At 37.3% G+C, this 16,682-nt stretch overlaps 1 protein-coding gene across 4 annotated transcripts in view; it reads left to right on the top strand.

Moving 5' to 3' along the window:
• TRPC1 (transient receptor potential cation channel subfamily C member 1) overlaps positions 1-13,849 on the top strand; it is an 80,741-nt gene extending 66,892 nt beyond the window's left edge. For all 4 annotated transcript variants that reach the window (XM_029940107.1, XM_029940106.1, XM_029940108.1 and 1 more), the window contains 4 exons: positions 8,753-8,928; positions 10,970-11,171; positions 11,741-11,935; positions 13,070-13,849. In XM_029940107.1, the coding sequence (XP_029795967.1) occupies positions 8,753-8,928; positions 10,970-11,171; positions 11,741-11,935; positions 13,070-13,297 (801 nt within the window). In that variant the 3' untranslated portion in view covers positions 13,298-13,849. The remainder of the gene's footprint in view (positions 1-8,752; positions 8,929-10,969; positions 11,172-11,740; positions 11,936-13,069) is intronic.
• The last annotated feature ends 2,833 nt before the right edge of the window (positions 13,850-16,682 follow it).

The raw sequence follows: 16,682 nt of genomic DNA, 5'->3' as shown, positions 1-16,682 counted from the left end.
CTGCATCGCAGAGAGTTTGGATTGTTGTATTTTCATTTTCATTTGTTTCCATATATTTTTTAATTTTTTCTCTAATTGCCTGATTGGCCCAATCATTTTTTAGTAGGGTGGTTTTTAACCTCCACATTTTTGGAGGTTTTCCAGACTGTTTCCTATGATTGATTTCAAGCTTCATAGCATTGTGATCTGAAACTGCGTGGTATGATCTCAGTTCATTTGTGTTTATGGAGGGCTGTTTTATGACCCAGTATGTGATCTATCTTGGAGAATATGCTATGTGCACTTGAGAAGAAAGTGAATTCCCTAGCTTCAGGAACAGAGTGCTAGATATACCTATTAATTCCATCAGTTCCAATGTGCCATTCAGGTCCATTGTTTCTTTAGTGATTTTCTGCTGGTTGACCTATCCATTACGAAGTGGAGTATTAAAATCTTTTGCGATAAGTACGTTCTTATCAATAAGGTTGTTTCTGTTTGTGATTGTCTTATGTATTTGGGTTCTCCCAAATTTGGTGCATAGACATTTATAATTGTTAGCTCTTCCTGATGGAGAGACCCTGTAATATATAATGTCCTTCTTCATCTTTTGTTACTACTTTACTTTAAAGTCCAGTTTTTCTGATATAAGTGTCGCTACTCTGGCTTTTTTTTTTTTTTACTTCCTGTCCCATGATAGATATTTCTCCCTCCCCTTATTTTGTATCCATTCTTCTACCCTGTGTCATTTTATTGGAGCATTTAGCCCATTTACATTCAGTGTTATTATTGAAGAATGTGGGTTTAGATTCATTGTGTTCTCTGTAGAGTTCATGTTTGTAGTGATGTCTCTGGTACCCTATATTCCTTGCTACATTTCCCTCATAGAGTCCCTCTTAGGATTTCTTGTAGGGCTGGTTTGGTGGTCATGAATTCTCTCAATTTTTGTTTATTTGGGAAAACCTTTATCTATCCTATTTTGAATGACAGGCTTGCTGGATAAAGGATTCTTGGCTGCATATTTTTCCTGTTCATCACATTGAAGATTTCCTGCCATTCCTTCCTGGCCTGCCAAGTTTCAGTAGATAGGTCTGTAATCACTCTGATAGGTTCCCCTTTGTATGTAGTGCCCTTTTATCCCTAGCTGCTTTCAGAATTCTCTCTTTATCTTTATATTTTGCCATTGTTACTATGATATGTCATGCCAAAGGTTGATTCAGGTTACGTCTTAGGGGGAGTTTTATGTGCCTCTTGGATTTCAATGTCTGTTTCCTTCCCCAGACTGGGGAAGTGCTCAGCTATAATTTGATCAAGCACCCCTTGAGGACCTTTTTCTCTTTCTTCTTCTTCAGGAATTCCTATGATACAGATATTGTTCCATTTGATTGTATTACTCAGGTCTTGAATTCTCCTTTCCTGCTCCTGTATCAATATCTCTCTCTTTTTCTCAGCTTCCTCTTTTGTTATAAGTGTTTCTTCTAGTTCACCTATTCTCTCTACTTTTTTAATCCGTGCAATGGCTTCCTCTGTTTATTATGCACCTCATTTATAGCCTTTTTAAGCTCATCACAGCTGTTTGAAGTCTTTGTAGCAATAGCTTCTTTGATGAATTCCATGCTTTTTTTAATTCCATAATTAATTTTATGACAGTTGTTTTAAATTCTTGTTAAGTTATGTTGCTTATGTCTGTTTTGAGTAGTTCTGTGTTTGTGATTTCTTCCTGGAATTTCTTCAGAGGAGAGTTTTTTTGTTTCATCATTTTGGCTAGCTTTCTGTCTCTTGTCAGTTTTAAGAGCTCCTTTTGCGCTGTGCACCTGTTAGTATTCCTCTACTAAAGGAGGCTCATTGACTGACCAGGGCCTGTCGTTTCCGGAAGTGTTCTTTTAATGGTGCCTCTTGGTTTCTCTTGTTATGCCTTTGATTATTTTATATCCCTACTCAGTGATATTTGGGACTCTCCATCATATTTACTTTGGCTTTGTTTCTTGAGGTAGCCCTGAAAAGGAAAACAGACAAACACACAGGGAACAAAACACGCAAACGCATAGACAAATCAAATAAACCAAAAGGGGAAAGAAAAAAGAACAGAAAAGGAAAGACAGGAATGGAAAAAGAAAAGAAGGAAGAAAGGGGGGACAGAAATAACCAAACAAAAGACCATCTGAGAGCATAAAACCTGCAGACGGGGAGAGATAAGAATGAGATCAGGGAAAATATATCTGGATGGCAAGAGTTGATCTATTTCCCAGACTCCAGGGGGGATGAGGGAAAAGAAGGAAGAAAGAAAATAGGAAAAAGAAAAAAAGGGTGGAAGAAAAGGGGGGCAGCTCTCCAGCGCAGATGGGCATGGTTTGATGTAGGTAGGTCGGCTCTCTGAGGCCCCACCTCAGTGGTTGTGGGGAGAAGAATGGCGGCGCCCCAAGTCCTTCTCAGACCACATATTGCAAGCCACTCTTTTGAGTCCAATCTCCCTGTACCATGGGCAGGCCAAATTCCTTTTTTCCCCCCAAGCTCCACCTCATTTCCAAATCCTAGTCCATGCATTTTATTGCTACCACCCCAGATGAAATGTCCTCCCGCAGACGTGTAACTTTCTAGTGGGGAATGAGTAAGGGGACTGGGGAGCCAGCTTTTCCCTGGCTCCTCCTCGAGTACATGAGCTATTGAGCCCAAGGAGGAGCAAGCCCGCTGAGGGGGATTAATTTCTCTCCCACGCCCAGCCGCTAGATATGGGAAGGCAGTGTCTTTCTCTGTCCCAGGCCATGGTCTCTCTGCTTTCCAGATACCACTCTATGAGTGTTTTCAGCCTCCCTTTCTCTTCCCCTCACTTTCTGTCACTCTGCATGGCTATTCTGTGAACGGTCCTCTATGGCCCTTTGCCACCTGTCCACACACAGCACTCCAGGCCTCTGCACCACCACTCTGGGCAGTCTCCCCTGGCTGTGTGTTGGGCTGGTGCCCCAGAGCCTCCAGCCCCAGTTTGCTCGCGCTCAGGCATCTGCGAGGCTGTCATCTATTAGGACTCTTGTGTGTATGCTTCTCTTTCTTGCAGAACAGAGTATTGTGGCCTTAGTCCTTCTCAGTTTGATAGTTGTCAGCGGGCGGAGATTATAGAACTCCCTGCTCCTCTGCCATCTTGCCCCTCCTCCTAGATCCATTTCTTCATTCCCTTTATAGTTAGTGGACTTAAGTATGGCAAATCTGAAAAATAATACAAGGAAACTTGGAAAATAAATGTAACATTTGACATATAAATGCATACTTTATTCATAGTGAATTATTTGGCTTTACTGAATAATTAATATATTTAGTGTTCTGTATAACATAAATGCCATTTATAACGTTGTCATTTGCAGTGAGTAAAGGGTAATTTTATTTCAAAGTGCCTTGCACTTTAGGGTATACTGGGGATGGACATTTTTCTTTTAAGAAGCATAAATGTTACAGTTAGCAGGAAACTTAGAGGTCATAGTCTAGGAGTTCCCAAATTGGTGAAGCTCAGAATCATCAGAGTAGCACATAAAATCTATATCTCTAAGTCCTGCCCTCAGAGATACTGATTAAATAGACTGGGAAAAAGTCTGGCAAAGATTTAATAGCATGTAGATGAGTGAGTTTGATGTAGCACATGATGGTCCCTTTTATAAGTCAAGAAACTAAGGCCCAGCTCACAGTGTTAGGAAAAAAAAAAACTTGGTATAACATGTTAATGAACAATTACATCTTTCTTGTATATTTATTCATGTGTTAATTCAATAAGTTCATTACATGAGAATGAAATCCTTCTAAATTGCACACAGCCCCCAATGTGTTTTAATATAATTTATTGTCAGATTGGCTAACATACAGTGCGTAAAGTGTGCTCTTAGTTTTGGGGGTAGATTACTATGGTTCATCGCTCACATACAACACCCAGTGCTCATCCCAATAAGTGCCCTCCTCAATGCCTGTCACATTTTCCCCTCCCCCTGCCTCCCCTCCATCAACCCTCAGTTTGTTCTCTGTGTTTAAGAGTTGTCTTATGGTTTGCCTCCCTCTTTCTGTGTTTGTAACTATTTCCCCCCCCTCCCCCATGGTCTTAAGTTTCTCAATATCCACATATGAGTGAAACATACAATATGTTTCCTTCTCTGACTTATTTTACTCAGCATAATACCTTCTAGTTCTGTCCACGTTGCTGCAAGTGGCATGATTTCATTCTTTCTCATTGCCATGTAGTATTCCATTGTATATATAAATCACATCCTCTTCATCAATTCGTCAGTTGATGGACATTTAGGCTCTTTCCATACTTTGGCTATTGTCGAAAGCACTGCTGTAAACTTTGGGGTACCTGTGCCCGTATGCATCAGCACTCCTGTATCCCTTGGATAAATTCCTAGTAGTGCTATTGCTGGGTCATCAGGTAGTTCTATTTTTTAATTTTTTTGAGGAACCTCCACATTGTTTCCCAGAGTGGCACAACCCCAAATTTTTAATGGGAGAGCTAAGATAAAAACCACAAAGAGATGTTTCAGAAAAGCTTTTGCAAGGAGTTAGAAGCAAGAATCGAATTCTGCCTTTGCCATCTATTAATTCTTTTACCTTGAGTAATTCACTAAATCTCTGAGCTTCAGTTTGTCACTTGGAAAAAAGGAGATAATACTAGCCTTTCCAATCCTGCAGGATAAATAAAAATACATGATACCTCCTGAGAAATGGTAAAGGGTTATATAATAAGGCATATAAAAAGTGGTTATGTGTTCAACAGTTTAACTACTATGCCAGTCTCTGGAGCTTACTGATATTGTGCCTGCTCTTAAAGCCTGCTAGAAGAGACAAACATAAATATTCATAACAAGTGAAAAATACGATTTTAGAGATTATGGACAAAATGCTTTAGAGCATAACTGAGGAGGTGCTTGGAGCGAATCAGGAAAGCTTCTTAGAAAAGGTAACGTTTGATCTGGGCCTTGAAGGGATGAAAAGCTTTCCTGGCAAAGAACAGAGTTACATGTACAGTAACATGGAGTCATAGAAGCATGGCCTGCTTAGAGAAGACAGGGTATATGGACAACGGGTTGTAGTTGGGAAGATGAGGCTGAAAAAATAGACTGGTTGGACTCCTAAGGCCTCTGTGTCAGGAGTTTGAATATTATCATACACGCAAAGGAGGTTTTGAGTGTGAATGACTTGATCAGATAGAATTTTTAGACAGGTAATTTTTTTTTTTCCTGGAGGAAGATTTGGAAGGAGAATGACTGGAAGTTGTCATTATTACTGCTTCCTTTTGTCAGCAAGTTTTATAATTTAACACGATATGAACCCTAATAATACCAGCCTTTGCTCTATCAGGCATTTGGCATGTTTTTGCGGTTCTACACAGTACTTTGTATGTAGGGTTTTTGCCTCTTTTAAATTATTTCCTAAAGATAAATCTTCAGTAGGGGTACCTGGGTGGCTCAGTTGTTTAAGAGTCTGATTTCGCCTCAGGTCATGATCTCTCGGTTTGTGGGCTTGAGCCCGGCAACATGCTCTGAGCCCTGTATCAGACTCTGGGCTGACAGCTCAGAGCCTGGAGCCTGCTTCAGATTCTGTATCTCCCTCTCCCCAACTTGCAGTTTGTCTGGGGTTTTTTCCTCTCTCTCTCAAAAATAAACGTTAAAAGAATTTTTTTAAATCTCCAGTAGCATTAACGTATCAGAAGGTATGAGCCCTATAGTGCCTCCGTATTTCTGTTTCTCTATAAAAGGATATGTTAATTTTTGGTCTCAGAAGCAGTGTAAAAGCACACATCAATAGCATTTGGTACTAAGTAGTAATTTGCCTTAATTTCCATTTTTCTGATTATTAAGAAAGCTGTATATATGTGTGTATGCCAGTATTAACTCTGTGTTACCTTCAGTACTGTTATTTTAATTACCTTTTTCTTTTCATTTCTTAATTTTCCTATTTCTTGAGTAAAACTGCAAAGTAGTTTAAAATAAGCAAATATTGAGGTGCCTGGGTGGCTCAAGTTAAGTATCTGACTTCGCTTCAGGTCATGATCTCACGGTTCATGGGTTCGAGCCTTGCATCAGGCTCTGTGGTGAATGCTTGCTCAGAGCCTGGAGCCTGCTCCAGATTCTGTGTCTCCTTCTCTCTGCCCCTCCCCACTCACAATCTGTCTCACTCTGTCTCTCAAAAATAAATATAAAAAAAAGAAAATTAAAAAAATAAAGTCAGTAATATTTTCAAAGGCATGATTATTATTTTTACAAATAAATAAGCCTCATAGTCTATTTCAGACTAAAATAAGTTTATTGTTTTTAAATGTTCGTCTTTCACATGAATGTTTGGTTAGTGTCCTCTTTCAGCTGACGTTCACCTCGGTGATATCCACTGTAGCTATTTTTGGTTCTTCCATCGTCAATAAGTACTAAATATTCTTTTAAAGAACAAGTCTTGAAGTTTGTGAGGGGCTTTTTCATTAAATATTGTTCATCTTGATACTGAAATTGAATTATACTTATTTTTTAAAACAATGATGTTAAATTAAAGCTTCTACTTTTTGACTAATATTTTAAATTAAAATTTTAACATCATACATGGTCACTCTTGGGAAACCCTATTTACCTATAAGTTTACTTACAGTATCTAGGTTTTCTTCTTTCCATCGTTATCTAAAGCAGTTACTACATTCTTACTGTGCTAACTTATTGAATTCTCTAGTAACATGACATAGGTTTAAGCACTACAGTCTGAATAAATGCTTTCTTTTCCAAGGTGATTTGGTAGAAAGTTATCATTGATTAAGAGGAAAATGTATTTCTTCTCTTTCTCACACATAATAAAGCCTGCTGAGTCTAAAAACTCCCTATTTCTTCTCTCAATTTTTTGCAGTGGGAAGTAAGGAATCACAAGACTTCAGAGAGTACTACATGGCCTAGTCAAATATGCAAGCCATGCATATTGGACCTCTTCACTCTTGTGGAGTCCAAGTTTCCTGGTTGTGGTGTGCCTAAAACATTTTAGCACACCTCTTTTACTTAATTGACTGGCTCACTTTAGTTGGTTAAAGAGGCTTGGCCACTTGCTTGTCACAACCATTTTGTATCAGTGTTAAGTGGCATATGTTATTTTGGTAGGTTTGAGTCAGAAATTTTATTTGAGTCAGAAATGTTATTTTGGTAGGTTTGAGTCAGAAATTTTACTGTGTAAAATTGACTTGGTAAATTTTGAGAAAGGGTTATTTTAAACAGTATTGTTTGTATCTTATAAGTAATAAGTGCAAAAAAAAGGTAATAAATGCATACAGTAAAGAAAATTCAAAGTAAGGAAGTCTGCCTTCCAACCCCAAGTCCTACCTTCCATATATAATCACTGTTAAACAGTCTCTCATGTAAACTTCCAGAAATTTACTGTGCACATTAAATCCTATCTATACAAAAATATATATCTGATTTACCCTTTAAAGATACAAAAATGGAAGCTGTTATAATACTTTTCTACACCCTGCTTTTTTGACTTAATATTTTATAGACATTTTTTCTGCACCAGCACATATAGATATACTTTATTCTTTTTAACAACATTTCAGATGTTCTAATTTTTTTGTGTGTGACCTCTAACAGTGCTACAGTGAAAATCCTTATAGATACATGCACCTTTGCATATTTCATGTTTATTGGCTAAATGCCAAGGGATAGAATTGTTGGGTCAACAGAATGTCAAATTATTCTCCAAATTTGTATGCTAATTTAAATACCAAGAACTTATGAAAAGAACCTGTTTCCCAGATTTTGAAAGAGTATTGGAGGACGATGAAATTAGGCTTGAATAACTCCCAGACATACTACACATGTCTGCATTACAAAAGATACCCATATTAGCACTAGACCTATTCATCTGGATTGCACACATGATATCTTCTTATAGTTGACCTAAAATGAAAGAAAATTGACCACCTTGGCAAAAAAGATTAGGGCATTCCTAGAGGAGGAAATGCTGTCTTTTGAGAATTGGTTTAGAATTGGTCACAAAAAAACAAACGAAATACTTTATGTCATATGATTTTATAGTTGTAAACTTTAAGAAGCCGTTAAGTATAGCATTTATTTCCCTTTAGGCTTGACCAAGGAATTTTCCTTCTATTCCTTGCAAATTAGGCATTTTCTTAAATCCCCATGTCTCAGCCTCTAACTTCTTCCTAGCAGTGTCCTCTGCAGACCTGGTCCAGATTCAAGAAATGTTCCATTTAACACTCACAGTGCTAGCATGATTAGAATGGCTTTTTAAAAAATGTTTATTTTTGAAAGAGAGAGAGTGTGTGTGAGCAGGTGAGGCACAGAGATAGAAGGAGACACAGAAGGCTCCAGGCTCTGAGTTGTCAGCATAGAGCTCAATGTGGGGCTCAAACCTGCAAACCGCAAGTTCATGACTGGAGCCGAAGTCAGACATTTAACCGAATGAACCACCCAGGAAACCCCCGACCCCTTTTTTTTTTTTAAATAAGCTTCACGCCTAACACAGAGCCCAGCACGGAGCTTGAACTCACACTCCTGACATCAAGACCTGAGCTAAGATCAAGAGTCAGTTGCTTAAGCAACTGAGCCACACAGGCACCCCCAGAATGGCTTTTTGTTTGGCAATGGCAAGTTTTAAAATGTTTTAATGATGTTTTAAAAATATGAAACTTTGTTAACCTGATGGAATATAAGGAATTGTGTTTGTTTTACTTTTATTGCCTGGTCATTTAATACTTAGTATTTTGTTTTCCTGATAATTTTAATGAGCATCTATATAATATATTCCACAGATTTCAATGGGACAGATGTTACAAGATTTCGGAAAATTTCTTGGAATGTTCCTTCTTGTTTTGTTTTCTTTCACAATTGGGCTGACACAACTGTATGATAAAGGCTATACCCCAAAAGAACAGAAGGACTGTGTGGGCATCTTCTGTGAACAGCAAAGCAATGATACCTTCCATTCGTGAGTGTCTTTCAAATTTTTTTTCATTAATCATTTGATAGCTATTTTTACATAAATAGAATCTTAAGTAATTAGTGGGCCCAAGATATTACATTGTTTCCCCTGCTGCTTGTCTTAACAGAAGAATTCTTAGCATTTTTGTACACTGTTAGGATTTGGGGCAGGACAGTTTTCTGTCAGTCATATGTGTTCAACATCTCTGCACCTCATTTTTTTTTTATTAAAAAAATGTTTTTAAGGTTTATTTTTGACAGAGACAGCATGAGCTGGGGAGGGGCAGACAGGGAGAAAGACACAGAATCAGAAGACAGGCTCCAGGCTCTGAGCTGTCAGCTCAGAGCCCAACTTGGTGACTCGAAATCACGATCCGTGAGATCGTGACCTGAACCAAAGTTGGGATGCTTAACCAACTGAGTCACCCAGGCACCCCGTGCTCTTCACATATTAAATGTCAGTAGTAACCATCCATTATTGTTAGAGACAAAACCATCTCTCACATTTTCAACACTTAGTAGGAGGTCACTAGAATTGAGAATCTTTAGAGCTTCATCAACAATTTTCTCTAATTTACTATATCATAAGAAATTAAACAACCAGTTGTGATGGGGTACCTGGGTGGCTCAGTTAGTTGAGTGTCTGGCTTCAGGTCAGGTCATGATCTTGTGGTTTGTGGGTTTGAGCCCCACCCCAGACTCTGTGCTGATAGCCAGCTCAGAGCCTAGATCCTGTCTTCTGTTTCTGTGTCTCCCTCTCTCTCTGACCCTCCCCTGCTCACACTGTCTCTCTCTCTCTCTCAAAAATAAATAAAACATTTGGGGCGCCTGGGTGGCTCACTCGGTTAAGGGTCCGACTTCGGCTCAGGTCATGATCTCATGGATCGTGGATTGAAGCCTCACATCAGGCTCTCTGCTGACAGCTAGCTCAGAGCCTGGAGCCTGCTTCAGATTCTGTGTCTCCCCCTCTCTTTCTCTGACCCTCCCCTGATCACACTGTCTCTGTTTCTCAAAAATTAATAAAATGTTTAAAAAAAAATAAAACGTTTAAAATAATAAAAATAAATAACCAGTTGTGAGACAGACAAAATCCTCCCCTCATTTTTAAGTAACATAATGGAGAAGGGATGTGGAATTATGCATTTGTGTTTCTGTTATGTACCAACTATTCTTTAGATATTTGAATGTCATCTTATTTAAGATTAAATTAATAATAATATTTTCTTAACACCTTCTATATAACAGACACCTTTCAAAGTGCTGAGTGAATGAAGTGCCAGTGAGCAAAACTACCTCACAGAGCTTATATTATAGTGAGGTGATATAGTCAATAAAAAGAGAAATAAAATATATACTATATTACACAATAAAAGGGGCCAAAGAGACAAAGCTTGGCCAGGGAGGATACATGTGTGAGAGTTTGCAGTTTTAAATAGGACACTGGGGACGTCCTCAAAAGAGATGACATTCATGTAAAGATACTAAGTTGATGAAGGATCAGACCATGAAGAAGGTAGGTGGAGGAAGAGCATTAGCCGATAGAGGGAATGGCAAAGACAAACTCCCTGAGAGGGGAGTGGGGCTGGTTGTCCAAGGAGAAGCCCGGAGGTCGGTGTGGATGGAATGTAGTGAAGCTGAGGGAAAGTTGTAGGAGATGGGGTCCAGAAGGTAATGGGGATCATGTAGAACCTTGTTGATCTGTGATACTTGTAAGGACTTTGGGCTATTGAGATTGAGAGCCATTTGAAATCTTTAAGCAGAGGAGTGGCAGCATCTAATTAGGCATTAACAGGATCTTAGAGGCTGCTTTGTTGAGAATAGATAGAAAAGCAGTAGGAGATTAAACAAAATAATTTATCCTTTTGAGTGTATTTCTTTGTTTAAGCTAAGGCATATGTAAACTGTTGGATTCAGTCTCATTCATTTTATAATGTTACTCTTGGATTATCAATGTTTCATTTATGGAATGTTGATATAAGTGAATTCTTCATTTTTGATAATTAAGTTCTTTAATTTCCTTTTAAACAGAAATGTAATTGTCTTTTCAGGTTCATTGGCACTTGCTTTGCTTTGTTCTGGTATATTTTCTCCTTAGCACATGTGGCAATCTTTGTCACGAGATTTAGTTATGGGGAAGAATTGCAGTCCTTTGTTGGAGCTGTTATTGTTGGGACATACAACGTCGTGGTTGTGATTGTGCTTACAAAGCTGCTGGTGGCAATGCTTCATAAAAGCTTCCAGTTGATAGCAGTAAGTATTCATTCTTTCAAAAACTTTATATTCTTTCAGATCATACCAAATGTATGTAGTAGATAAGGCAAACCAAAGATTGTAAGAACTAAAAATTAGTATTATTTAAAATTAAATATAGATTTAAAATTTTTTTAATGTTTTTATTTAATTTTGAGAGAGAGAGGCAGAGCATGAGTGGGGGGAGGGGCAGAGAGAGAGGGAGACACAGAATCCAAAGCAGGCTCCAGGCTCCCAGCTGTCAGCACAGAGCCGGACGTAGGGCTCAAACTCATTAACCATGAGATCATGACCTGAGCCAAAGTTGGACACTCAACTGACTGAGCCACCCGGGCACCCCTAAGTATGGATTTTTTTATATATATAAGTAATGTATATTAACTACAACTCTTGAACCAAATTTTTACCTACACGCTGTGTAAATATTTGGACATCAAATGTTGGGACAGTTTAAAATGATAGTCTCCTCCCCATCTCTCTCTCTCTCCTTCAGCCCTTCCCTACCCCTGTGTATGTGTGTGTGTGTGTGTGTTCACATTCTATGTTGCTTTTTCATTTGGCTCTTCTAGAATCATGAAGACAAAGAATGGAAGTTTGCTCGAGCAAAGTTGTGGCTTAGCTACTTTGATGACAAATGTACATTACCCCCACCTTTCAACATCATTCCTTCACCAAAGACTATTTGCTATATGATTAGTAGCCTCAGTAAATGGATTTGCTCTCATACATCAAAAGGCAAGGTTAAACGGCAAAACAGTTTAAAGGTAAGAAATTAAAATTGTAACTTGGAAATTTTAACAGTTCCTAATCGCAGATGCTTCCTAGAGCATAAACATGTAGGCTCCTTCAGGCCTGGGCCTGATTTTTTTTTTTTAATAGTTTGTTTATTTTTGAGATAGAGACAGAGCACGAGTGGGGAAGGGGCAGAGAAAGAGGGAGAAACAGAGTCCAAAACAGGCTCCAGGCTCTGAGCTGTCCGCACAGATCCCAATATGGGGTTCAAACCCATGGATTGTGAGATCATGACCTGAGCTGAGGTCGGATGCTTAACCGACTGAGCCACCCAGGCGCCCCTGATTTTTTTTTTAACTCATATATCTCTAATGCATGGCATAGTATCTAACATAAAGTAAGGATTCCGTACATGAGAGAGAGAGCTATGATTTTTTTTTCATGAAATCTTGTCTCAACTTGTAAAACATGGGAAATGTTTAGAGTACCAATTCTATCAGCATAAAGATTGACTACCAGTGCCATCTCATATTTTTCTAGTTTTTCTTGAAAGCTATTCATTACATGAATAATTCAGTTCATGTTGCTATAAAGCTGAGGTTGGAAAACTTTTTCTTTAAAGGGCCTGTTAGTAAATATTTTGGACTTTGCAGCCTATGACAAAATCAAATATATTATATGACTATAATAAGTAATATAACAAGAACACAAATTTCCACAGAATTTTTATTGGTAAAATTTAAAATGTAACATTAATTGAGTAATAATATAATAATTTTTTGTAATACATGTTTACTAATGAAAAGAATGGAATTTCATTTTGGGGAGATAACATTTTGTTTAATTGGGGTTCAAAATTAGTGTTCTGTAACATCAATTTAATTATAAATATTCATCTGTAAAAACCATTCTTAGCTCACAGGCCATTAAAAAATAGGAAATAGGACATACTTGTGCTGGGGGTTGTAGTTTGCTAATCCTTCCCAAAAATTGAGCATTCCTAAAAATATTTTTAAATCAAGATAAGCATATGGGTGAATGAATAAAACAAGTAGACAGGCTGTATTTGTTTTAATGTGTTAGTATCTGTGAAAACTTTTTTAAATCTACCTCATTTAAATATTGTTTATATAATTGTTAGTATCATATAATTGTTTGTTTTGAAGGAATGGAGAAATTTGAAACAAAAGAGAGATGAAAACTATCAAAAAGTGATGTGCTGCCTAGTGCATCGTTACTTGACGTCCATGAGACAGAAGATGCAAAGTACAGATCAGGCAACCGTGGAAAATCTAAATGAACTACGCCAAGATCTGTCAAAATTCCGAAATGAAATAAGGGATTTACTTGGCTTTCGGACTTCTAAATATGCTATGTTTTACCCAAGAAATTAACCATTTTCTAAACCATGTAGAGAATCATTTTCAGTAATAAATCTGAAAGATTGCATTTGCATAATTTGCAGTTAAATCAGTGAGATAGATATTGAAATTAAAATGAATTATGTAAAAGCCATTCTTTAAAATATTTATAGCATAAATATATTATGTAAAATATGTATATAGGATTAGTTTTTTAAAACCCTCTATTAGTAGCTTTTGCAAGAGCAAAACAGATTAAGTAGATAGATTTTGTTAGCATGCTGCTTAGTTTTCTTATTTGAACAGTGCTCTAAATTATTATTTTTTATGTTTAAGAAGGGCAGTTATAATTGTACACATTGCCAGAAGGTTTTGTAAAGTGAAGATCAGCAAATGTGGGCTGGTTTCCATCCATAGTATACACTTGAAATATAGTTAAGTCATGGTTTTTAAAATCTCTGTTTTAGGAGTTCACGTTAGTTCAGTATTTATTATTTGGGAATATAGTTTTATCTAAAATAATAGTCTATTTTTTTTTATTTTGTTATAATCTTAACAAAGTAAAACCCCTAATGGATATCTGAATCTGTTTATGTCTATATAAATTTTAATTCACTACAATTTTTGTTATTGTAATATATTTACTTTTACATGGTGTATTCACTTTATATTTTTTATTTTGTTTTTTTTCACTTAATAGTATTTTATATCTACATTTCCATGGATTGGTATAGTCTATATATTTAAATTTTTATAGAATTATATAGTTTTTGAAAGATACAGTCAGTAGACTTTTCATTTTATAGCAATAGAGTGAGTATGTTTGTAGGTTTGCACAGATATTTCACTAAGGTTAGGTATTTGGTGGCTTTTCATTCTTCCTTATCAAAATAGTGCTACAGTTTTTTTCATTTTTCAGGTTGGAGTGACTGTTCATAGTTACAAATAAAGCTAAACCCAAAATAAGGATTTAGAAGATACTTTATCATATGTGGTCACAGCCTGTTTTGTTTTTGTAAATTGGAAGACCCTTCAATTCGAGGATTTATTTTATATTTTAACTAAGGTTCTTAAACTAATCTCCCAAAGTATTTTTCACAGAATTTAGCATAGCTTCTATAAAAGTGACTTCTTGCTTATTTGTGGATCATTCGTACTGCTTAAGATAAAAAGCCTGATTTTTTTAAATTGGAGAGTAAGATATGTACTTAAAATTTTTTTCCTGCATTCATGTAAAGGATGTATTAAAAAAAAGTTTCACAGGCTATCGCTTATATTTTCTTGCAGCATTTCCAGTTAAGAGGTTATTAGGTATATAATTATCTTCTTAACTGAATTTCAGATGGTGTTAAGGCCATGGGGTGCAGGTAACCCTCGGTCGGTAAGCCCCACTGATCCAGGGGTCATTGTCTAAATATATTAATATTAGGCTTCATCTTGTTTTTTACTTTTTATTTTTTAATTTCCAAATTGTAAGTGTTCCCTCTTTGGGGCAAATTCTTATAAAAATGTTTATTGTAAAATCATATATTTTGTCTACAATGGGATTATGCACTTCCCAGTTGGGATTTTACATCAGGATTTTTAGTCATTCTAAAAATACCTAATTATTAATCAAAATATTTATAGAGTGCCTACTGTATGCATGAGTTATTTATGAGGTATATTTTGGATGACGGCATATTGTAAGAAAAAAGTAAATAAAACTTGACATTAGATTATAAGTTGGTGAGTCTATTTATTGTATTATCATATATTTTATACTTTTTTATTGCAATATAATTCACATAACACAAAATCCACACTTTGAGAGTATACAGTTCAGTGTATTTTTTTTTCTTAAATCATGATAAGAAAGATCTAAAATGTAAAACATCAACATCAGACCCCTTTGTGCCCCTTTCCACCTCTAGTGGCAAACATATTGAACTCTTAGCTATTTCTGGTATTTATAAATAATGTGTTTTGAAATAATACGTTGACACAAAGACCTCTATCTGTGAACATTTATAGCAGCTTTATTCATGATCTCAAACTCGATCACTGAAAACAACCAAATGTCCATCAACTGGTGAATGGATAAACAAGGTGTACCTCCGTATGGTGGGTATTTATTTACTCAGAAATCCAAACGAATTGTATCAGAATTTAGTCAGAGAAGCAGAACTACTAGAATATTGCAAGCATACATGTACATTTGTATTGTGATTTATTTACCTGGATTTGCTGTTACACATTGGAGTTGGTTAAGCAGTCTCACTGAGGCTGTGGTTTGAATCTAATGCTAGAGCTTAGAGTTCACACGGTAGGTAGTTGGTAAGGGAGGATAAATGTAATATGGAAGAAGCAAGGACAAGTTGGAACCCATGGGGAATGAGACCTGTGTCACTTCTTACTGTCTCCAAGTTTGACGATATGGGTATCTGGTGTGAAAAGTTGCCTTTTGCCGGGTTGCTAAACACACAGTTGGCCCAGGAGTCAAAGAGGCTGAAGGAGGATCCAAGGAAAGGTAGAACAATGTAGACCAGACTCCTGCACCGCCCAGAAGTTGAGCCAGCAGGTAAGTTACCTCATGTTTGAGCGACAAAAGTGCCTGCACAAAAAATGAGATCACTGCTGCTTCACTTCTGCCCCCGCCCCCCCCCATTTCACTCTAAAATGTGGCTTGTCGGGGCACCTGGGTGGCTCAGTTGGTTAAGCCTCTGACTCTCGATTTTGGCTCAGGTCATGATCTCATGGTTCATGAAATCGAGCCCCATGTAGGGCTCTGTGCTGACAGCACAGGGCCTGCTTGGGATTCTATCTCTCCCTGTCTCTTCTACCCCCGCTCAAATAAATAAGCTTAAATAGGGTTGCCTGGGTGGTTCAGTTGGTTGGGCATCTGACTTCAGCTCAGATCATGATCTCACAGTCCATGGGTTTGAGCCCCACTTTGGGCTCTGGGCTAACAGCCCAGAGCCTGGAGCCTGCTTCGGATTCTGTGTCTCCCTCTCTCTCTGCCCCTCCCCTGATCACGTTCTGTCTCTCTCTCAAAAATAAAAAATAAAAATAAATAAATAAACTTAAATAAACTTACCCTAACTTAAGGCCTAGCCAAGTTGATACAGTAACAAACTAGACTGGTCTTAAAAGTATGCTAAGTGAGGAAAAGTCTATATACTGTGTGATTCCATTTACGTGACATTCTCGAAAAAGATAAAACTATGGAAGCCCAAATCAGATAATTGGTTGGTAAAATCTGGTGGGAGAAGACTGATTGCATAATCAGTACCCTCAAAAAGGGTGAGTTTAAAAAAAATTTTTTTTAATGTTTGAGAGAGACAGAGACAAAGTGTGAGTGAGGGAAGTCAGATTGAGAGAGGGAGACACAGAATTCCAAGCAGGCTCCAGGCTCTGAGCTGTCAGCACAGAGCCCTTA

This window comes from Suricata suricatta, chromosome 5 (assembly GCF_006229205.1).
Source record: "Suricata suricatta isolate VVHF042 chromosome 5, meerkat_22Aug2017_6uvM2_HiC, whole genome shotgun sequence".
Taxonomy (NCBI): Eukaryota; Metazoa; Chordata; class Mammalia; order Carnivora; family Herpestidae; genus Suricata; species Suricata suricatta.
The sequence above is the reverse complement of the archived record's forward strand: the minus strand, read 5'-3'. Positions and strand labels throughout refer to the sequence as shown.